Source organism: Parus major, chromosome 2 (genome assembly GCF_001522545.3).
Source record: "Parus major isolate Abel chromosome 2, Parus_major1.1, whole genome shotgun sequence".
In the NCBI taxonomy this organism is placed as follows: Eukaryota; Metazoa; Chordata; class Aves; order Passeriformes; family Paridae; genus Parus; species Parus major.
The window spans coordinates 60,682,754-60,707,098 of NC_031769.1; the positions used below are offsets into that span (position 1 = coordinate 60,682,754).

The window sequence follows — 24,345 nt, forward strand, 5'->3', positions numbered from 1 at the left end:
AGCTAAATGAAAAGAGCTGTTTTTATTAATTAACAGTGGCTGGTGACCATGTTTAAAACTGCATTGCCTGGTGCACTTCAGCATAAAACACAAGCTTGTAATGTATGCTGAAACATGCAGCTGCCCTTTTTACAGCCCCCTCAGAACAGTTTTCAGCATTTTAATGCTACTGAGCTATGATGTCTAAGAAATGTAGCCTTTGATATCTAAAAGTGAGCCCCAGGTACATCCAGGCGAACTATGTTTCATAGAACTGGCATCTGCAGATGGAGCTAGCTGTCAAAACTTAGTGTGTCCTTAACATTAGGACTCTGACAGTAGAGGAGCACCCTCTCTGTGATGGAATAAGGAGAGCCATCTATAGGAAGCAGCTCTTAAGAACTGCTTAAAATTACTCATACCTTTCCAATTTGTCCTTCTTCCAGGACCAAAGCTTTTAGGTTTCATTTAGAACCTTTCATTACACTGTCTAAACACCTGAGATAATGCTAATGTTTCATACCAATATCATTATCTCATCCAGGTCTTTCAGATCTCAGCTGAAATAATATAATTAAGTGGACTTCATCAGACTGGGAGGAGGCAGCAATATAGAAGCGTTGATGCAGCAAACCATCCCAAAGCAGTATATTAAGAATCAGCTTTCTTACTCATAGTGAAAATGAGAAGATAAACCAGTTTCAAACTATTTTCTTGAATTTAGAAATTTTCCTTTAAAACATATGTGTTTGGTTTTTTTTTTTCAATTGGTCCCCTCTTTCTCCCAAATTATAGCTTTGCAAATTTTTTCTGAAGTGTTCTAAACCCCTACTGTCTCAGTCTTAACCGGGAGATGCAACAACCAATTATTAAACTATTGAGAGCATACTGAAACTACTCCATAAAGCTGTAAATCAAAAAGATACTATGAAGGGCAGAGGAGGTTTCAAAAAAACACAATCAAGAGAAGTTATCATAGCTGTTGAAGATCTGCCAGAGGAACCTGTGACAAAATTAAATTTACCCACACTGAGTATATCAATTCCTAAAATACTGGATTTGGTTTAAGGGTCTGTCAGCTACTAAAGTGATATGACTTCACTAAAAGCATCAATGAAACCATTATCTTCTATTTCTCCTCAAGATGAAGGTGCATCTAATGTGGCATGTGTAGAATATCAACATATGTAATTCAGTTAGGCAAATCATCTCCATTGGGTAAACACATCCCTCTTTACAAAATGACTATCTAATTTATCATCACAACCTGAAGCACAGCCTTTGGATGTCTTCTGTCACAATTCTGTATTAATTCAAACCTATTCATCTTACAGGAAGTGGTTTGTTGTCTTCAAACATCTGTCTTGTGCCATTTGTGTAGCCCGTGGCTCAGTGATATTTCTGTCTCCTTATTGTGTGTTAACAATAAGCCTGTCTAATTACATATTGTTGGTAAATAATTTACATTTTCCCTTTTAAAATGACCGCCATCTGTGATTGCACCAGCTTTAAAAAAAGCTTTAAAATAAGGAATCTGCATCTCTCTTGGCTAAATTGGCGGTGATTAATATACACTTCCCTTTGTACACTGTATATAAATTGTAGTATTTCCTAATACATTTATCCTACAGATTTCCCACTGCAGCTGTGGATGCCTCATCCCTGTAAGTGTTACAGGCCAGGCTGGATGGGGCTCTGAGCAACCTGTTCTAGCGGAAGGTGTCTCTGCCCATAGCAGGGGGATTGGCACCTGATGACCTTTAAGGTCCCTTCCAACTCAAACCGTTCTTTGATTCTAAATATTTTGTAGTATTTGTTACACTTATTTCCTGGATTTACCACCAATTCTAGGGGATTATGCTTGACATGCAGCTAAGATGAACAATTCACCGAAGTGTGACACTCTTCTCATTTCCTCTTTTACTGTCCCTTCACCTGGTCCCTTGCAAAGGAATAGCCATATACTGACAGCTCCTCACACTAGCCAGGAAACCGCTCTTGGGATAACACGGCTTTCAGACAAGTCACCTGCACTTGCTACTTCGGGCTGCTTTCCTTCAACATACCGTCTGTGTACTCCCGACTCCGGTTGAAGGCAACGTGGAGATCAGCCTGGCCTCCTCTCAGGCTCCAAGATTAAGTCTTAAGACTTGAACTCGGGCCACAGCGCGTTGAGTGGGACTAGCCCTCGGCTCCTTCGGGGGCCGCGTGTGACCCTACATTTTGCAGGAGTGAGGAGGCGACCTCACTCCTCAGCCGTTCCCTCCCGTTGGCCGCAGCCCCCCGAGCCCGTTGCGCCCGTTGCAGGCCCGCCCGCGCCGGCACCGCAGGGATGCGCGCCGGGATCCCGTGCACGGAACGGCGGCACGGAACGGGCGCTTTGCGCCAGCCCCCGCGGGGAGGAGCCGCGTTAGAGTAACACAGAAGAAGTGGGAAGAATGCCACGTTCCTGGGAATTGTTCATCGTAGGCGCGCGTGAAGCATAGTCACGTAGAACTGGTAGTAAAAGTAGGATATATGTGTAACATAAACACTACTAAGTGCTTGAAAATGTAGAACGGTTTGGGTTGGAAGGGACCTCAGAGAAAAATCTCGTCCCAACCTACCTGATGTGGGCAGAGACACCTTTCACTATCCCAGATTGCTCAGAGCCCCATCCAACCTGGCCTGGAACACTTTCAGGGATGGGGCATCCACAGCTTCTCTGGGAAACCTGTGCCAGAGGTATTGGGAAACACTACAATTCACATTCTGTGTACAAAAGGGAAGTCTGGGGACTGTATATTAATCACTGCCCAATTTAGGCCCGTTAAGAGGTATGGATTCCTTATTTTAGAGCTTTTTTCCCCAAGCCGCTGCAGTTACAGACGGTACCAGTTTTAAAACGGAAAGCACAACGTCACGCAGCTCACAGCGCCGGCTCCCCGCTCCCCCCACTCCCCTCAGCGGGAGCGCGCACCCGCCGCCGCGCGCGGCCTGACGTCACCGCGGGCGGGCGGGCTGGCGCGTGTGACGTACGCCCTCCCCAGCCCTCCCCTGCCCTCCCCGCGCCGGCCGGGCCGCGGGCGCTGATTGGCCGCCTCCTTCCCGCTTCCTCCTCACCGCCCGAGAACCCGCCATTTTGAAAACCTTGTTGATTCCGGGAGGGAGGGAAGAGGGAGAAGGAGAGGGAAAGAGTGCCTGGCGGCTGTGGGGCTGCGCCGCGGCGGTGTGTGTGTGTGTCGCTGCGTCCGGACCCGCCTCGTCCAGCAGCAGTTGTCGCCTTCAGCTGCTGCCGCCGCGCCTGAGGAGGGAGCCGGGAGCCGGGGCTCGAGCTGAGGTGGGTCCCGCCGCCATGGCCGTAACGGCGCCCGAGAGCGGTCCCGCCTCGCCGCGCCCGGGCCAAGCAGGGACGGATTCTGACGAAGAAAAATGAAACGCAGCCACCGCGGCGCCGGGCGCCCGCCCCGCCCCGGGGACGCGCCGTGTGCGGGGCGCTTGTCACCGGGGCTGCCTCCGTCCCGGCCCCTGCCCGAGGTGTTTCCTGGGTGCTGCGGTGTCCTGCGGCGGGAGCGGGCGGAGCGGTCCTGCGGCCGGCGGGGACGCGATGGCGCCTTGGCTGCCGGCGCCACCGGGCGCTGCGCATCGCCGTCGGCTTTGCCCCGGCATCCGGCTTACAAACCGGGAAGAGGGGACAGGTGGAGAGTCCCCGTCTGAAAAGCCCCAGGCGAGGGCGGGAGACCCTCTCCCGGTAGAGGTGAATCCCTTTTTCCCCTAAGCAAAACGTCGTCCCGAACTTAGGTGGTAGAAAGCTAAGAAGTCTCTAACTTTCTCTCTTCTGTAACCTTTGAAAGGGTAAGGAAAGACAGTGTGTAGTGCTTCTCTTGCTTATACTCATGACTTCAAGTAGAAGTCAGTAATTGCCGTGAAAATGCCAGATTACTTACTACAAATGAAATACTGGTAGTATTACCCTGAAAGATAGATTTTTCTCTCGTGATTTAGCCAGGAAAGTTTACTTTTCCTCGTACTGTTGGTAATAAATATTAGCTCATGTTTTCTCATTTGGAAGACGACTGATCTCTGGCAAATGCTAATGCTTCATATAAGCAGCAGATCTAAATGTTACTTATTGCACCTGATCTCTTGTACTGGCTTTAATATTGCAAAAAGAAAATGGTTAATTTTGTGAAATTCTGTTGCAGATCTAAACGGTGAAAATTTTTGAAAGCTAAAATTTTTAAAAATGAGACATACGGTTATCTTGCTCTATTGGATAGATATTTTCTGTTAGTAGGGAAATGGTACATGCATAACTAAGATATTTTAGTTTTAAAGTTTACATATAGGCCACTTCAGATGCTAGGAAAAACTCTTGAATATGCTAAATATGGAGCATTTATTCTTTTTTGTTGTAGATCTACAAATTAAAACAGGAAGTATTTTCATGACCAAAGATGCAGCAGTTGTCTAGGTTATGAAAGCAGTGTTAATTCTTCCTTGAATTGCTTGCAACTTTTTTTTATTTTTTTAATGTTTCTGTTCCCATTTCCCACCTAAGCAAGTAACCTGTTTAAGTTACTAGGAAACTTGCATGCATAGTTAACCATGATCAAAAATAAGTATTAAGTTTATAGCAGGGTGCAGTAAAATGCTGATATCTTAAAACACTGCAGTTTTTAGTAGATAACAGTATCAGCTGCTTTGAGTGGGTGTTTCCGAATGTTTTACAAAAGCAGCTTGAAGACGTGTGTGAATAGAATTTATAACCTTTTAGAGTGTTCTTAGCCAGACTAGTTGCAGAATGAATGGCAACAAGTTCTGAAAAGTTGTGTCTATTGTGTATATGTCAGGCACCGTAGTGATTAGACAATGTCAACAATCAGAGAGTACCAGCACGCTGCTTCTGCTGCACAAGATAATTTTTTAAAGCAAGATTCCTGTGCTTTTCATGGATGTTGTTTTATTGATGATGGTTTCCTTTGACTCTTTCTACAGAAGCATACACCATGTCTTCTGTTGATTCCTCAAAAGAAGATACAATGTCAGAAAAAACAGATGAGAAACAACCTGAAACTGAAAACAAAGCTGAGGAAAGTGATGAAGATGAAGAAGAGGAGGAGGAGGAGGAAGAAGAAAAGGGTACTTATTTTTCTCTTGAATAAGTTGTTGTTTAATAAATGCCAAGCTATTGAATGCAGTCTCCTGTGATTTTGGCTAATTGTACAATTATTGAGGAGATGCCATAGTGCATCTGTCTCATGGGTCATAATAGCTTCCCAGTAGAGTATATCAGGCAGTGCTAAAAACAGTGGTGTGGATTTATCTCAGTAGAGATTGAAGGAATTGCCAGCATCCTGGACTTCTATACTAGGGATTTTTTTTGTTGTATAAATTTTTTGGTGATTGTAGGAGCTATTGTCCTTTATCAAATTATTTTTTGCCAGTAACACTCTGAAGTGATCTGTGTTTGCCAAAGAAAAACTTCTAAGTGTGCAGTATTTTTGGAAATAATATGAATGTTTTTGCTCAACTACAGTGAATTAATTTTCTGGGTATCCAAATGTAATTATATTGGGTCAGCAGAAATTCCTTTAGACTAATTTTGGTATATAAAAAATTGCAGCAATATGATAGGATGGGGAAGCAAGGCAGGTTTTTTTTGTTGTGGTATTTAATTGAAGGTAGTCAAGGAGAACAAAACAAGATGGGGGAACTACTATGCAAAAATGTTAATTTCTATTGTGAAGTCTCCAGGCATCTGTTTTCAAAAGGAAAGCATTCTTGGAAATATGGCTGTAATGTGGCACAGTGAAAACCAAGTCATTGATGCTATTGGATCCTTGAAAGAGATGATGTTTGTCGTTAGGAAAGGCAGTAGAAAGAAGACAGATTATGCTGTTTGGAAAACCCCAGAGTAATTGTCATTGGATTTTCAGAAAAAAAAATTCTTTTTGCTCTGGTTTTGATTATGTTCATACAGGTTTTGAAGTGGCTTTCAGATGTTAAAGCCAGGACAGCCCATCTGTTTAGCTCTAAGGATAGTATTACTTGAGGTGTCAAGTATTTCAGTATGAAATGTTCAGCTGAAGTTTTAGCTTTTTCTTCAGAGTGGTATCATTAAATTAGTATGTGCTGGCTATATGTAAAACAACCTAAATGTATTCATTAGTAAGCAGTACCAGAATTACTGGGAATAATATTCTTGCAGTATTAGTGACACTGGTATCGTGCCCTGTGGAGTGCTTCTCTCTTTACCCTGGGATGTGTAGTACAGTCCCACTGCACTTGTGCTTCTGCCTCTCCTGAAATGTGTGGTTTCTTCAGTCCAGTAGTGGGAAACATATTGTGTGCTGGCATCCTGGACCCTGCTTTTGCCTATCTGGTGGTAGTATTCTTCATAGTGCTGTGCATGGAGCTGTGTGCATACAGAGTGCAGCATCCAAAGAGAATGTGCAAACAAGGTCAGTTTTGTATCTGAAAAAGGCAGTGAAAGGAAAGAAGGATTTGTTTCTGAAAACACATAGTCCTACAATCTCCATTACAGTGAAGTTACCTTTAGGAAATGCCCAGTCTTGTCTTCAAGGTTTCCTTGGATACAGGATTGTGGTGAAGAACTGGAGAGACTTCTAGTTATGTACATGCAGCTCTATAGAATCACACTGGCTTATTAGCCAAAGGTTTGAAACTGTTATAGTACCTGGTTATATCATCATCCATTTTTGATTTGCTATTTCAAAGAGTCAGTGTTGTGTTGCCTGTCACTTCAGTCAGATCTGCAATGAAGAATATTGTGTTTAAGGAAGCTGTCTTTTGCAGAGAAGAGTCTCATTGTTGAAGGAAAAAGAGAGAAGAAGAAGGTTGACCGACTGACCATGCAAGTTTCCTCACTGCAGAAGGAACCTTTTACAGTTACACCAGGTAAGACTGACTTCTCACATACGAATTGTGAGTGTTAGGAATGATAATGAAAACTTTAAAAAGATGAAATTACTAAATTTGTAAGATGAAATTGTAGGTGAGACCTAATTTATGAGTCATGATCCTTTTTAAAATAATAATGCTATAAAATATGAAAACTCTCTTTTATTCTGTAGCATCAGTTTAAACTGTAAAAGTTACATGATGTTTAAACTTACTTGGAATAGGATCTTCAGTACCTCACCACTCCTAACAAAGGCAGGAGCAGCCAGAATAGAAAGAAATGCAAAATCCTTGTACCCTGATCTAAGTAGTATCAAGTAAGGCAGGTAAAAAGCCTGTCAGGATGCCTAACTGATAGGAAAAGGCCTGCTTAATGTGTGACCTATTATAATGTCTAGTGATGTTTTTATGGAAATTCTTTGCTTTTTAAAAAAAAAAAAAGTAGAAACTTTAAGTTACAAACACATAGGTAAATACAAATGTGATGCATAGCATAAATGATTTTAATTGTTTCAGGAAAAGGACAAAAACTCTGTGAAATTGAGAGGATACAGTTCTTTCTGAGTAAAAAGAAAACAGACGAACTTAGGAACCTGCACAAACTTCTCTACAACAGACCAGGCACTGTAAGAATTTCAATCTTATATCCATTAGTTCTCATGTATAGTGAAAATGTTTGTAGTTCAGTTTTTACATTTGCACATATGATCTGTTTCTTGAGTGCTATTTATTACAAGCTGCTTAGAAAATGGGTATTTGCAGGACCGGTTAAATAAGCTTCCTCCTTTTAACTCCTATAAACTCTCTCCCTATAAAATCCTGTGGCAGGGTGTACTAAATCAAAAGTCTCTTGAATGTAGATTTGATTTTTTTTTTCTTTAATGGTGGAATGTTAGATTACCTTACAAGGATGAGTTGGAAATAATTTATGGTTCACATGCTAAAAGCTGCTGACATGCAGGTGACACTCAAAATACTGCATGTGTTAATACATTGCTGCTTTTCTGCTATTTTTCTCTTAGTTTGCAGTAAGCAGTAGAAAAATAAAAGTGATAAAAATCTCTACTAAGATTTTATATGTAACAGTTTTCCAAAGATAATTAAAATATTGTCCATTTTGTATTTAAGGATGACACTTAAAATATAATGGCAAGTCTTTCTTGCAGTGGTTTATGTATCACTGATTGTGCTTTAAATTTCAGAGTAAATATGACCCATTTTCCTTGCTAATGGAAGCAAAATGTGAAATTGAGGCAGATTAAATTGTACTATTTCTATATGTTTACTGTAACTATTGGAACTTTTTTAATATCTTTGTGTATTTTGGAGACTTGAACAGCCGGCCCAGAAACCAGAAATTAAATAGTACTAGTATACAGATGTAATTATATCTATATAATATATATAATATACTAGATCTAATTTCTTAGGCCACTGCTTCTGATGGAATGTTTGTTTAAATGTCAAAGAACGATCTGTTGCCACAAGTATTTAGAAAAAAATATGTCAGTATGGTTTCAGTCAAAATTGTATTTAATCAGAGTTTTTGGGAACTCAGAATCCTGTTTGAGATAATGAAGATCAGATCTTGTCTTGTATGGACATATTTGTATGTGCTTTTAATTGTACTTAACATTTTTAATAAAACATACCAGTACCACCTGCAAATTTTCTTTATGTGCTGGACAAAGCTCTTTGGAAAAGGAGCTCAGCTTTGGTAAAATTACAAACTAGTGAAGAAACAGCAAAAATAAACTTAGTAGTATTGCAAGCTAGTTCAAATTATTCTTGGTAGTGTTATAAAGATCTCAGAAGTTTGAGAGATCTGGGGTTACTTTTTAACTTTTTTTTTCTTTTTTCTTTTTTTTTTTTTTTTTTTTGGTAAAAGGAGATGAAACTAAAACAAAGAACTTAAGTACATTTGTGATCTTGATGGGAGCAATTTTCCATTTATAAGAGCTATTGGAATGGAAGTTCAATCCAGATCAGACACCAGGTGTAATGATAGCAATTGTAGATTGGGTGGTACGTAAATGCAGATATTGATCCTACTAAATAAGAGGTTCAAAAATAGTCATGGAATTATGTAAGACTTCAGAATAGCTAGTAAAGCAAATCTACTTTAGCAGATTATAGAATAAAAAATAAAATTCCCTATTTTGTAATAAATGACATGATACAAAGCATGCAACAGGCTTCATAAACTTGTAGTTTTGCAAACCTGTAAATCATCATGCAGTACATTCTAAGTGAGCTTGAAACTACAAGTGACTTCGTCTAGTAAGTTATTAAAAGTACCACAGTCACAAGAAATTCAACTTAATTATTGTAGTTTGTCTATCATAAGATAAGGCATAATCCATGTAGATTATAACCTAAAAGGTGTAGCTTTGTCTACAGAAAGCTAAATGCTAGAACAGATTTTCTTGTATGAAAGGTTAACAGTTGTAGTCGGATGAAATAGTTTAAACTGCTTGCAATGAAAAGTAATCTGTGTCCTCTGTTCTAGGTTGCATCCCTAAAGAAGAATGTGGGTCAGTTCAGTGGGTTTCCATTTGAAAAAGGAAGTGACCAATATAAAAAGAAGGAAGAAATGTTAAAAAAGTAATGATCTCTTGATACTTAACATAGCTTGACTCATGCTATGCAATCTATTTTTTCTTTTTTCATCCACAATTTTACTTGAGATTAACATTAAACTGTAAAACAGGTGGCTGTTTACTAGAGCTCTGCAATTTTTTTTCTGAGTTCATTTTAATCACACAAACTGGTCTCTTAAGACAGCTTGAAATATATTAAGAGTTAAATTGTGAACATTTTATTAGCAATTCCTACATTTCTGATTTTAACTGTTGCATGCTAACTAGCAGATTCTTCTACCAAGTGAGAGCAAAGTGTTATTTCCCCGGGGCAAGCATAGTGTTGTGAACACATTGCACTTTATTCATGGTGCAAACCTGCATCCTTCTATGCCTCAAAGCCTTCCTCCTTCAGAATCAAATCCATCTATGATTATTATATACTAAACATACAAGAATTGCTCTAGCAACTAGTCTCACAAACTTTTTTTTTTTCTTTTTTACTGTCTCCCTTCGTAAGTTGCTTTTCCATCAACAGGAGAAGCTGCTGCAACTTAGTTTTGGCTGGACTGAAAAGGTTTAAAATGTCCTTGCATACTTGTGTAGGTAGTTGTAACAAATGAAAGAACTAATAACATCTACAAAATATATTCTAAAACTGGGTGGTTTTTTTAGTTCCTGTTTGCTGGTAGTGGAAAGGCTTCCAGAACTTGGATTTTCCAAGTCTTTCATCTTCAGATATGCAGTTTTCCAGGAGTACAGTTTGCCAAATACATGGGAATCTACAAGACAATCTCTTACCTCCTGATGGGATTTTTGACTTTTTCCCAAAGGTTTAATTGGATAATTCCCCCTATCAAAAAAGGGTGCAAAGTAAAGTAATTTTGCACTTTTTTTTTTCTTATTTTCTATATGAAACACTGCTAGTTTAGTCTTCAGCAAATATTCTGAAACCTGATTGCATTGGGTTGCATATGAAGGTGCAGAGCCCTGTGTGCTTGCATTACTGTGGTAGCTTCTGCTGCTGTTTGTAGCTGTGTGGAGCACAAACTGTTGATCAGTTTAATTTGTTCTGCCTCTGTGGTTGATTTCTGCCCTGACTTTACACTTGCATGTCATATTTTAGCAGCATTGAAAAAGATGAACAAAAGTCAACATGTATTTTGCAGAACCTTACTATTCAGGCTATACATCATAAAGAATGTAATACTTTTTTTACTATGGTTCCTTAACTTTTTTTAAATATCCTGTTATACAGACATGCAGATTTGGGAATTCTGTTTTATTTTGCTTTATGTAATATGGTGGCGATTCTTTGCTTAATCATTGATAAGTCTGGAAATGTAGTTGACTGTGTGTATGTATATATTGTCAGGTGGCAGACACAAACCAGACAGCAGCTTCTAGCAGTCAGATGTTGACTGTTTAGGATGTGATACTGAATCTCTTTTTATTTTCTTTTCTTTTTTTTTTTTTTTTTCCCCCTACAGATTTAGAAATGCAATGTTGAAAAGTATCTGTGAAGTTCTTGACTTGGAAAGATCAGGAGTTAACAGTGAGCTTGTAACCAGAATATTAAACTTCCTAATGCATCCAAAATCTTCTGGCAAGGTAAGATGCAGGTTGTTATGCTTGCTCTTATAGCTCTATGCTGATGGAAAGTGCATCTGTTCTCTATTGCTCATTGTTTGCTTGTTTCCAGTAATAATATAATTACTGTTCTAACTTACTGAAGTAGGAATGACTTCTTGAAAGAGAGTAGTTCTACTACTGCAGGCATCCATAATGGGGTGACAACTTAAATAGAAATTCTGTTTACTTGTGGGTGTCCCCATTAGACACTGTTAGTGCACGAACACATGGAGCTCATTAGGATATCAATTCCCAAATGCCAGTTATCCTCTGCTTTGTGGGTGGAGGAGAATAGATACATGAAAGGATGGGAAAATCAAGTGTCAGGTGTTGCCTCTGTTTGCTGTATTTCGCAAATGTATGTTATCACTTTTGGACATCACCAAATGGAATTTGTTGCAGGGTACAAAAGCTTGGATTTAGCCAGTGCACTAGATTCAGAGTGCAATTGCCAAGACTGCTAAACTCTGTTATTAATCTTCTTGGACTTCAGTTTTTAATCTAAAAGTAATACTAAAATAGTTGCACTATTGCTCAGGAAATTAAATCTATTCCAAACAAACACTGGAAAGTGATGTGAATAAATGATGGGGTCAGCATGCAGCTTTAGGGACGCAGGTACTGAGTTACAGCAAAATGCAGGTTTGCATAAGAAGTGACAAAATTTCTGCCTTTAAGTCTTCTGAGTCATTAACTGATTTGTTACCAGAAGAAAAGGCTTGGTAGGTAAAAGAACAACCTAGAATGAACCTTTCTTGCTTCCCTTCTCTAACCTTTGAAGATCTGTTTTCTTAGGGAAGGGGTGCACTTATCTTAGAAATTAAATTTCATTTTGCTCAGCTCTATCTCATTAGTGAATGTTTACTGCAAAATATTATGGCTTAAGTGTAGTGTATAAAATAGCCCTGGGTTATGTTAAGACACCTCTATAGTTTTTTACTGTTCTTTCATGTGATTTGAAATAATTTATCTTTTTTTAATTTACTTTTATATTCCTACTTGGATTACACACATCTCTTGTCTCTCAGCCATTGCCAAAGTCCAAAAAACCACAAAGCAAAGGTGGCAAAAAAGAGCGGAGTAGCTCTGGAACAGCAAGAAAAGCAAAACGCACCAAGTGCCCAGAGATCTTGTCAGATGAATCCAGTAGTGAGGAAGATGAAAAAAAGGAAAAGGATGAGTCTTCAGAAGAAAAAGAAAGTGAAGATGAGGTAATGAGTTATTTTGTTTGTTCTTCAGCATTATGTCATTGCTTTCAATTGGGTAACTCTTGGAACACAGAACTGGGGAGTGAGGTTTAGCTGAAGAAGGGAATACATCTGCAATTTTTAAGAGGTTTTCCTAAATTCTTAGTGTGTTGAATTTAGAGAATCATTTAGATAAAAGGCAAAAGTTCTGGTGCTTGGGTGTATGTGTGCACCTTGTAAAACCGTTTGCTGTGTGTAATTTTGAGGCAGCCAGGATTGCTAATGTAATTAATTGTATTTCTCAGATCTTGTGATAACTTGTAATTTCATAATGCAGTGTTTAATATGATACCTAGCACTTAACTTTGAGTTCAGGAGGAGTCACTGACCTGCCTCACTGCATTGGTTTGGGATCTTGTTCCCATATTTCTCCTGGATTTTATATCTTAATCTCTCTCTTCAAGTTTTGTGTCTTAAAGTAAGCACAACATAGTAGGCAGCCTTAAAAAGATATCTGCAATCTCTGAAGTGTCTTAATCTCATTGTATTTTGTGTTTTCTTTAAAACTTTTTGCATACTAGGCAGGAAGCATCAAATCATGGAATAGTTTGGGTTGGAAAGAACCTTTTTAAAGATCATCTAGTCCAATCCTCCTGCAATGAGCAGGGACATCTTCAGCTGGATCAGGTTGCCTTATTCAGCCTGGCCTGGAATGTTTCCAGGGATGGGCATTCAGCACCCCTCTGGACAACCTGTTTCAATGTTTCAACACCCTCATTGTAAAAGAAATTCTTCCTTATTTTTCTTCTAAATCAGCCCTCCTTCGGTTTAAAATCGTTACTCCTTATCAGACCTCAGCAACAAAGTGCAATTAGTCAAACTGCTGGTGCCCAAGTTCTTTATGGAAACTATGGAACCCCTGGTGGTAATAAAAGTCCACTCTTTACTTAGGTTATGTTCTGTCTGTTGAAATGGAACTGTAACAGGGTGTTAATAGCCTGAGCTATAGGAAACAGTAGCAATCTTTTGTTGAAAGGCAATTAATGTAACTTAACAGGTTGTTTTGTTGGGGTTATTTTGATAGGTGTTTGGTTTAATGTAAAAAGATGGTTCAAGGGAATTTTTATGCCTCCATGAAACAACCTTAATTCTTACTGTGCCTTTTTCATTCCTTGTAAATGGCAAATTGAAAGAGAGCTGAAATACTAGAAGTTGACATATCTGTTAATTTTTTCAGGAAAACAGGGTTTCTGCTTTGAGGAGAGGAATATCTGTTTCAGTGGCAGGAGTTGTCTTTCTTCCAAGAACTCAGTTATTTTTAAAAAAACCCAAAAATCTAAAACTCTCCAAACAAAATTCTAACAAAAAAAAAAGGCATAGCAGTAAACTCCATTGATCTAAGTGGGTCATCTTTGCTTTCTTTCAGAAGGTAGGAGTTAGGTATGTCTGCAATGTCTGAGTGGACTGAATTCTTCAGAAACTGAAGTTTAGGTGTATGGAATAGATCATAATTATTACAAAAGCACTTGTTTGTCAGATTAGTTTGAAAATAGGACCTGGTGAAATGGAAAATCTCTGTACAGCTTTAAGATTACAGTATTTTTTAAGAGTTAGGGTTATGAGAGCTTTTGATATACTGGATGTAGGCAGTGTATCTGTTTTGCTGTACCAGCTCTGTTGGAAACTTAGGCGTGAAGTGGCTGGAGTAAATTGTGCTCAGAGTGGAAATTTTTCCTTTTATGGAAAAGAGGTATGGATTTCTCTTAATGGAAAAGGTTCAAGTAATACCTATTACTTTAATTTTATGATTTTCTTTTTGTAGCCCCCTAGAAAAGCATCTAAAAGAGAAAAATCTAAAAAGATGACTTCTAAAACCAAGAAAGCTGTGAAGGGTGCAAATGTCAAGAAGGCAGACAGCAGCACTACTAAGAAAAACCAGAACAGTTCTAGAAAAGGTAAATTCATCATGCATTGCCTTGTAGCTTAACTGGCATGTTTATTAGAAAGGAAGCTTTTGCACTGTATTGTGAAGGAAAATGGAATTTGGTAAATTGTTGGTTTGCTACTTGATGCTTCTTTCCTTGAAACAGTATTTAATAAAAAAACCTGTTGGTTTGGGTGTATTTAATGTATTTTCTGCTGTGTGTATGTGAATAGTTTTTATTTGCATATAAACTGAAAGTATCAGCCAAGTTCTCCATTTTGCTGGAAGAATATTGGTAAAGTTCTGTTTGGGCCTCTATAGTGGCTTTATGCAAATCTTGTAATTGATCCAGTAGTGTGTATCCCATGTGTGTGTCTTTGGTTCAGCAGTTTGATACTGTTTTTTTGTTAACATAGGTATGGTTTCTCCATGTGTCCTTTTGCAGCTGTTTTTCTCACATCTCACAATGTGCATGATACAGACACTGAATTTCTTAATTGCTCTGTAAAGATGGCAGTAGTGAGGGTGGGAGCAGTGGTGTCTTGCAAAGCACCTTTGCCCAAAAGGGCCTGGGCAGGGCCAGATGGTTCTTGCAGACAGCTCATGGAGGGCCATTCAGCAATGGGCACTCCTGATAAGGAACACTGACAGCACTCGAGGCTCTTGCAGCAAGTGTGGGGCCAGGGAAGTGACTGGCACCCCTGTTCAGCACCTGTGAGCTGGCCTCAGCAGCAGTGGGCTCCCTAGGGCAGGCATGGACATCATGGAGTGAGTCCAGTGGAGGGGTCACCAAGCTGGTGAGGGGGCTGGAGCTCAGGGTGCAGGAGGGAAGGCAGAGAGAGCTGGGCCTGTTCTGCTCGCAGAAGTGACGGGTGAGGAGGGATCATCCTGAGGTCTGCAGCTCCTAAATGGGAGAGTTTGGGGAAGGCAGGGCCAGGCTGTGCTTGGAGGTGCCCAGGGAGAGAATGGGAGGTTGCCACCAGGGAAACTGCAGTTATTTGTTAGGGAAAGAAACTTCAGCATGTGGGTGGTCACAGAAATGGGGCCTGGAGGAATAGTGGAATCCCCATTGGTGGAGATGTTTGGACATCAGCCTGGCACGGTCCCAAGCAACCAGCTCCATGTTGGCCTTGTTCCAAGTAGCAGCTTTGGTACCAGATGATCTTCAGAGCTCCTTTCCCACCTTAAATTCTGGAACACTCTGCGATAGCAGCCAAGTCTGTCACAATTGTAGTCTAAGTTACTAATGCAGTTTATATACATACTGCAAAGTACTCTATTTAATGCTGGTAGTGGCATATGCATGCTACAGCACGAGCATCAGGTCAGATTAGTTACCCTTCCTGTCATTGCTTTGTGAAATGCTGCGGGTAAACTTTTAATCATAGAATTATGCTAAATTTCTTTCATAATCTTATTTCTCAGCAGAGCGACTGGCCTGTGCTTAACTCAGTGTATTATCTGTTTGATTTCTAAATGTGGCTGTGTTCTGTGTACACCTTATTTTGTCATCAATACATATATATATATATATATATATATATACACACACAAATGTTATATGTGTGTTTTTGCTGTAAGTTACATAAGATATTCCTAATTTCTTATTTACTCCTGCATTTCTGTTTGCAGTACAAAAATCAAAACGTTAAGTAGGTCATTTTGTAAGGTCATTATCTAGCTTGTTTGGCATCTGCTCTGAATTTCATCTTGTTGGCAGTAGAGGAACTGAGTGGATATTGGAGTCATTCAGTCTAATTCCTTTTCTGCTGGCAAATATGGTAGGAGTGTCCTGTGCTCCTTAACTTCGTTTACAAAGTTCTCTTTTTTTGTTCTCATGGTCTTTTTGATAGTAAGTTTCCAAAATTGCATTGCAAAATTACAAGATCCTAGTCTACAACACTCCTAGGGGAAAAAAGAAACACAAACTCCTTTTTAAAGGAAATAATTACTTTTTATTTTCTTAGGGATGTAATACCTGAATTAAAATTGTTGTAATAAATATTTTCCATTAGTTTGATAGATTAAATTAGTCCCATACCTTTTAGAGTTCTTGTTGATACTTAAACTGATGGTTCATCAATAATTACACAAATTCATAAATAAATGTAGTATTGATAGCATTAGCTTTGTTTTTAAATGGATACCAGGTCTAGCAAGATGTCTATTTTGAAGGAAAACATCTGGATTGGATGTTTGTGGGAAGTTCTGTTGGCTTCTATTTTTAAGGAAGAAAATGGACAAACTGAAAACCTATTACAATCAAATTGTTCTTCATATTTAGAAAGCGAATCTGAGGATAGTTCAGATGATGAACCTTTAATTAAAAAACTGAAGAAACCACCCACAGATGAAGAACTGAAGGAAACTGTCAAGAATTTGTTGGCCAATGCAAACTTGGAGGAGGTTACAATGAAACAAATCTGTAAGGAGGTAAGTAAATACAGTTTTGCAGTCTTTATAGGTAGTGGAATATGTGAACTGACTTTTATCATCATTTTATCATCATTTTAGAAATGGAGGCTTGTACTCTGCACTGTTGTTCAGAAACTAGATAGTTTTGCATTGGTTTATTTACTTGCTAATAGCTGTAACAATGAGAATTTTAATCTTCAGATATGCAACACTGATATCAGCATTAAAAGGAAAATACTAAAATTAGGTACCTGGGAAGTGACAGTATTACCTCCAAACCAAGTGCCTTGTGTGACAGAGAAAATATCTGACATGTTTAGACAGTGCAGCAGGTTTGCTGCTGTCCATAGGGGACAGCTGTGTCCTGTGCTCTGTACATTTCTGCTGCTCACTTTGCACAGTCATTCTTCATATGTTCTCCTTATCATTCAGCTGTCACCTATCAGCATCTATCAGGATAGTTCTCAGCTGAGTTAGTGAGTGGAATCAATGCAGCAAGAAATCAATTAATTGCCAGAACAGGTGGGAACCATATGCCCAGAAAAGGGAAAGGTGGGGGAAAAGTGACTAAAAACACAAATATAGTTACCTTGGTATTTTCTGGTTAACTAATGTGTTTGGTTTTCCTGGTAATTTCAAGAAGTTGTCTTGAGAAAACTAAACCAGAACTTACGAGAAAACTCTACGTAACTTGTTTTCATATTTATAGTCATTCTAGAAGCCTGAAATTTTGGTATGCTGAAATAAAATAGTCTGAATTGGTTGTCAGTGTTTGCATCTGTTTTTTTGTTTGTTTGGTCCTCTCCCACACTGTTAACCAAAGAGTAGTTGTACAATAGCACTAATATATTGACTCTTCTGTTAGTCTTTTGAAAGGATCACAGTTTTACTTATTATCAAATACCATGGCTTATTTATTTTTCATTAATTGTTTAGCTTCCTACACTAATGCAGGGCTATCTGACTACTTAAGAGAGCATTTAAAACAAAAATTGGAGAATTCTTACTTGTGTGACCTGGCAAGCTAGGCATTTCACTTTGTTGATGTGAAATATTATGGTACTAGTTTAGTCAGTGACCAAACATAAGAGTATCTGCATTTAAATATTTATGTGGTCCAAATAAGGACAGGAAAATAAGCTTGTGTCTTTCTCTATTAGCAGAGGGCATTTGTAGTTGTAGTACTAGAAGTACCAACATCAGTTTTTGCCCTAATTTCATTTAAGCTTCTTCTATTCATACAATCTATTGAATGAAAGTAACTTGAGGCTTGTTTTGTGTTTTTGTTTTGTTTTTACTTTTTTTTAGGTGTATGAAAAATATCCTAGTTACGATTTATCTGACAGAAAAGACTTCATCAAAAAAACAGTGAAAGAGGTAAAGACTTGATCATTTAGAAAATATTCTGGGTTGGGGTGAGGTTTTTTTTCCTTCAGCCTGGTATGGCATCTTCTTACACAGTTTTAATAGTTTCTTGTGTAATACTGGAAATTTAGTGCTCACCTAAACCTAAACCTTGGATGTTTCATTAGGGTTTTTTTCCCTTGTGTTTCCCTCTTTAAAAAAATAATTGCTTCAGATTCTTTTCTTAGCATGCCACTACTACTCTCATATATTTGTTTGGTAAGCATAACTTGAATTAACATTATCATAGTTTTTAATGATTTGTACTCTGAAAGCTATGAATTTTCTTTAAATTACAACCTCGGCTGTAAGATGTAATCTTACTCAGGCACTGGCCACATACATCTGTAGACAATATCACGTGAGGTTGTACAAGCTCTGCAGACTTGTCAGCTAAGGCAAAAGGGAATAAAGACAGATAGCTTTTCTGTATGTGCTCCTGGTAGTACAGTTATGAGATGATGATCTTGCCTTTGAGTTTGTTGTGCTGAAGATCAGCTTTTATCTACTGTACTTATGACAGAGGGTTTATTGTCCAATCTGAGCTTTCTAATTTGTTAAAAAAAATCAGGTTTCATTACTTTTGCTTGCCCTAAAAGTAAAAATGGAACCGTAGAAGTGAGGTTCACTTAGTGGAGTTAATAAAGTAACTTCATTTTCATGTGGCTTCACTTAGAGATGTTGATACATGGCTATGTAGAATTGCTATGTCTTGTGCATACCTGTGTCACTATCAGCAAAGGCATAAGAGAGCAATCTGTCTGCTCTAGGGATGTTTTTGGGTTTTTTTCAAAAGCAAAAGGAGAGTGTATTTTCATGATAATTTGATACAGGAGAGGTTATATGTGATTGGATTGAGAAAAAGGAGAAAACTAATACATTTCTCTTTTCAGTTGATTTCGTGACCTGATTTGACTGTGGGAAGTGAAGATTCCTGGGTTTATGTTTCCATGGATTTGAAGATCTGATAGGCACCAGCAAAAGGAATGTTGTCTTACCCTTGTGGTATTTAGTCAGAGCTAATTCTGCTGATCTAATATTGAGTGTTAATGTAAATTGCTTTGTGTGGTTTTTTGTTTTGTTTTTTTAAACAGAACTGCATTTGATTCAATTTTTAGTTGAACATACATAAGTTTTATGCATGGCAGTAAATGTTCCCTTTTTTATAGTTTTGTACATTTTGAATTGCATTGTGTAACTAGATTCATTAAAGCCATCGTAGCTTTTTAGCGTGGATTACCTGCCTACAGGAGATTTTAAAATCGACTAAGATGAAAGCTGCTTATCTACACATATACATGCAGAGACTGGAATATTGCAGTATTGGTTACAAAGATATTTTGAAGACATTAATTCTGACAATAGGAAGAGTTAGTCATGTATTAATCTCTTCTATATTCTGATTAATTCTACCGATACAGAACTACTCTGAATCTAGATCAGTCTTGCATGTGTAGGCACTGAAAGAACTATCACAGCATGGTAACTAATTGGCATATAGATGTTATTTTTGTACTTTTACAAGGCTTTTTGTTGTGTATATAAAGTTATTTCAAATTTCTTTTGTGCAAATCAGTTTTTTAGTCTTGGTATCTTTGAATTTATGACATGAAATGTCAGTGTGAGGCAGTGACGCAGTGATAACAAGTGGTGTGCAGAAGTTTCATGAAAATGAGTTTAGGTTTCATTTAATTTAAACCTGTAGTTTAACTTTATACAGAGACCACAGACATTGAAACAATGTCTTGGATGTAGTAAATAAAATCCCTCCAAAGGCAATAGGAAAATTTCTAACGTTCACTTTGCAAAATATCTTTTATGTTGGTGTCTTGACCTGATGGCCTAGCATCTCAGAAGTGGCTATCCAAGATATACAGCTGGATGCTTGATAGCTTTGGAAATCCACAGGGCTTCCAAATTGGGCAGCACTGATGTGAACAAATGTTTAACCTCTCTTCTGTGTGGGAACGCTTTTCTGAACCTGAGCTTCATTGCCCCAGTATGGACAATGGTACTTGTAAGCCTGCAGTCTTGAACTTTGGCTGGCAGCTTTTAGGATCAAAGCAAACTTTTTGCATGAATTTTTTGTTTAGGTTTACTCTTCTGCATACACCTTGTTTCTAACATGGGAAGTCCTACACTTAAAATCATAAAACTAAGAGCTGCCGAAGTGTGGGCTGCCATTCACACCATGAGCACAGAATCCCTCTGACTAGTATTGCTGGAAAGACAAAGTGTATTTTTTTGAATTTTATTATTGTACAGATGAGAAGTAAGGGTTCATAAATTATCTAAATTCCGAAAATGTTCAGCCAGTCAGACTGTTGATCTTACACACACTTTTGAATTTCTTTGCGTGTAACCATTTATAAAAAGGCTGAATGTAATGGGGATTTTTTGTATTCAATAAATGTCTTTCACAAAAATGTAAATCAGTTTTAATCTAACATTTGCTTACATGTATAGTAAAAACAAAGCCTATACAGGAACAAGGTTGTTTGTCTTTATCTCATCTGCTAGAAACTATTGGCTTCTCTTCTTTAGAAGACACTATAGCTGAAATGTGTGTCCTTGCACCGGGATTTTATATCTTCTGTGAGGTTAATTTGTGCTTTGTTTTGTTTTTTTGTGGGTTTTTGTCTCTGAACTGTCTTAGTAGAAAGAACACTTCTTAATTTGCAATTAAAAATGTCAAAAATTTCTAAGTCAGTCTTAAGAGCAGAAAGCTACTTGTATTTAGTTTTGATGTTTTACAAATACTTGAATGATCTTTTGATTTTTATGTAAATGTACTAGCCAGTTTTAATGATATGGATCAGGAAGTGTTTTTAAGATTCACAACTCCAAAGTATAAACATTTTTTAAATAGTTTGAATTCTAGTGAAAACTTAGAAAAGGATAGCATACTTCTATTTATTGTATAAATGCATTACTTGCCACTTTGGAATTACACTGATGGAATGGAAATGAACTTGACATCCTTCAAATGCTTTGTTTAAATCTCTTAACAAGTCGGTGTTAGGCCTCAATGGAGAAGAAATGTCTGTTTCCTATCAAATCCAAACCAGTCTGGCTGCAGCTGATACAAGATTCCAGTTCTTTCTGCAACAGGGAGAAAGGCTGCAAGACAGTACAGAAAGGTAAATAAATGTCCTGCTTATCCTGATGCTGATGGTTTAGAAGCACGTCTGTTCAAGGATCTAAATCCTGTTCACAGAGTCTCGTAAAAATAGAAATGGGTTTACTGGATAAAAGGTAACTGAATAAATTGTTCAGGTGTGTACCTTCCAGATGCTTAAGGTAATGCCCTGACCATTATATTCTAGAGAAAAAATAGTCCTAACATCTTGATTTGATTGCTTCCAGCATAATTCCTACAATCCGATGTATCGGTTCTTCTTTAGTTAAGTGTTTGGTATTCAGTATTTTGGTTGGTGACTTGCAAAACCACAAGTTAATCTGAATGATTTCCAGGTATAAACAGCTGTTCTTATGAGCACTTGTGGCAACAGCCCTGCCGGAGAAGGAAGATGGAAAGGGCTAAGTGGGGAGGAGATCAGCAGTTTGGAGTGAAAAGAGGTTACATGCATTTAGAGTTATGTGGTAACATGTTACCACTGAAGATCAATAGATCACACGGACACAGGTCGAGGTGTGGTGCAAGAAAGAGCAGAGTTTATTTTTCCTCCCAGGATTTATAGGCTTCTTACCATGGCCAGGGATTGGATGGTCAGGATAACACTTTCTCACTGCACTGGCCATGAGTAATGCTCATCAGAAGACGTGTAACAGAAAGAATGCACACATATCTATGTTTACAGTTACTGTCCTGGGAAAGTCTTTAGAAAACCATGACAGCAAGCTCAGAAGCTGAGTATTCAGGGTGACAGTAACCGATGGCATAGTGGTCAGGCATGTCTAACCAAGATGAAATTACAAAGACAGCTGTAAAATCCATCCCACTTTCTTTCGAGAAGCTCTAAACTAACAGCCTTCTTGGACCTGACCAGGTGGTTTATAGGGTCTGTTGTCTTTCTGTGTTACCCTGTTAAAAGCACATGACAAAGCAAGATCTAAGAATTGTCTGAGTTTGTATTAGCCATGGCTAAGCTGTACTTGAAAATAACCCTTTTGGAGGCCCATACTTATTCTGGACAAATAAAGCCCATGGGTGTCAGCATAGTGACTCTAGTAAAGTTTATTATTAATTCTTCTGTTTCAGAGAGAGGGTGGCTCATGACCACTTGGGCAGTTCTAATCTTCCTTGTTACCAAATCAGAAAGCTGAGTATAATACAGTAGCGTCAACTGGACTAGTTGAAAATACTCCTGAAATTACTTCTGATGGTTGTTATTGAGGGAGAAGAGGGGAAAAATCTGTAAGATACCAGAACACTGAAAGCTTGCAGTAAGAAATTTAGTAAAATCAATATTTCAGTTGCTGAGAAAAGAAACACCTTGAATGCTGACAAGTGTGTTGTTTTCCTTCTGCAAAGAAATGTTTCTCCTGCCTTTGAATTCAGAAGTATTTATTAAAGCAAGATGCTGGAAAGTACAGGTCTAAACATTTATTCTTGACATGCAAGAAGAAAGGGCCTGACAGGAATCTCAAACAGGTTAACAAAAGCAGAAGTAGCATCCTGCTTTTGGAACAGAGTATCTCCACTGAACAGTGAGGGTGGGAGCAGCGGTGTCTTGCAAAGCACCTTTGCCCAAAAGGGCCTGGGCAGGGCCAGATGGTTCTTGCAGACAGCTCATGGAGGGCCATTCAGCAATGGGCACTCCTGATAAGGAACACTGACAGCACTCGAGGCTCTTGCAGCAAGTGTGGGGCCAGGGAAGTGACTGGCACCCCTGTTCAGCACCTGTGAGCTGGCCTCAGCAGCAGTGTCCAGCTGTGGGCTCCCTAGGGCAGGCATGGACATCATGGAGTGAGTCCAGTGGAGGGGTCACCAAGCTGGTGAGGGGGCTGGAGCTCAGGGTGCAGGAGGGAAGGCAGAGAGAGCTGGGCCCGTTCAGCCCGCAGAAGTGACGGGTGAGGAGGGATCATCCTGCGGTCTGCAGCTCCCAAATGGGAGAGTTTGGGGAAGGCAGGGCCAGGCTGTGCTTGGAGGTGCCCAGGGAGAGGATGGGAGGTGACAGACACAAGTTGCCACCAGGGAAACTGCAGTTATTTGTTAGGGGAAGAAACTTCAGCATGTGGGTGGTCACAGAAATGGGGCCTGGAGGAATAGTGGAATCCCCATTGGTGGAGATGTTTGGACATCAGCCTGGCATGGTCCCAAGCAACCAGCTCCATGTTGGCCTTGTTCCAAGTAGCAACTTTGGTACCAGATGATCTTCAGTTTCTGGGTGTAAGAGGATGGCAGTATGGTGTAACTTGTCCTGCCTTTTCACCTGATCTCATTCACTGGACTGCACTATTTCACTTATTTCTGATCTAAGTGTTAGACAACTGGGCCAAAAGGAAAAAAAAGTACTGTCTTGGTTTTTTGAAGGATTGATTTTTATGGGGAATATGATGAAGTCTGCTGATTTGTACGTTATGTTAAAAAGTAGGATTTCTGTTTTCAAGCTTGTTTTTCTTAGAATGAAGCTGTTGTTTTTCAAAAGAAGTATCAGGTGTAATAAGTTGACATTTGGGGAATAAAACACATCTTCAGGATACAAACTTTGGACTGCTCACCACGTATGACAGGGTTCAGGGAAAGCAGTGAATCTTGCCCCCAGTAATGCTTTCACTGGTTCAGACCTACTTGTGGATGAAATAACTTTCAAAGCTGTATATTTCTCTTAAGGCAGCTGCAGTCAGAGTTACACTAAATGAACACCTAACATCCCTTTCTCAAAGAACAATGTAGGTCAGTGTTACTAGAATTTGTCACAGCTTGTCTTATAAACATTTTGAGTATGTAGCCAAACTTGCACATGCTTATAGTGATCTGTGCTAGTAGTCTGTGCTTTTCAGGACCACAATCCAACAGTGTTCACAATACACTTACTCCATGAAAAGCTTTAAATGGTTATTTGGTAATATTTGAAAATTATATGCCATTCTTCTCAACCATTGTTGCTAGCTTAAATTTCTTCTGGCCTAATGAAAATAATATAACACAAGCTTTTGAGTTGCTTTGTAAAACTTGGAGGCAAAAAAGACTGGCTATGAAAGAACAGCGCAGTTAGGCCTTAGAGGAGGCTGTAAAGCAGCCCTTCTGAGGAATTGTCTAGCTGTAAGAAAATACCAAAATGAAAACTTAATATAAAATGTAATAAAAAAGTAGGTTTGGCCACTAGTTAAAGAAAAAATAACCACAACAGGGGCA

At 38.9% G+C, this 24,345-nt stretch overlaps 1 protein-coding gene across 2 annotated transcripts; it reads left to right on the plus strand.

Annotated features, from left to right (window-relative positions):
• The first annotated feature begins 3,093 nt into the window (after positions 1-3,093).
• Positions 3,094-20,732, plus strand: DEK (DEK proto-oncogene). Of its 2 annotated transcripts, XM_015619798.3 has the most exons (11): positions 3,095-3,298; positions 4,957-5,100; positions 6,778-6,879; positions 7,399-7,508; positions 9,392-9,486; positions 10,952-11,072; positions 12,122-12,304; positions 14,103-14,235; positions 16,489-16,637; positions 17,928-17,996; positions 18,917-20,732. In XM_015619798.3, exons 2-11 carry the CDS (start codon positions 4,968-4,970, stop codon positions 18,926-18,928), a joined length of 1,107 nt encoding a protein of 368 aa, XP_015475284.1. In that variant the 5' UTR covers positions 3,095-3,298; positions 4,957-4,967; the 3' UTR covers positions 18,929-20,732. The 2 variants fall into 2 exon arrangements, with proteins under 2 accessions (XP_033367925.1, XP_015475284.1); XM_033512034.1 differs by lacking the exon at positions 18,917-20,732 and having other exon boundaries at positions 3,094-3,298; positions 17,928-18,023.
• The last annotated feature ends 3,613 nt before the right edge of the window (positions 20,733-24,345 follow it).

Bases quoted from the DNA above. Each gene is read 5' to 3' on its own strand.
- DEK (XM_033512034.1), top strand. From the start codon at position 4,968: ATGTCTTCTGTTGATTCCTCAAAAGAAGATACAATGTCAGAAAAAACA. The intron at 7,509-9,391 runs GTAAGAATTTCA...CCTCTGTTCTAG, and splicing joins TCTACAACAGACCAGGCACT to GTTGCATCCCTAAAGAAGAA. The intron at 16,638-17,927 runs GTAAGTAAATAC...ACTTTTTTTTAG, and splicing joins TGAAACAAATCTGTAAGGAG to GTGTATGAAAAATATCCTAG.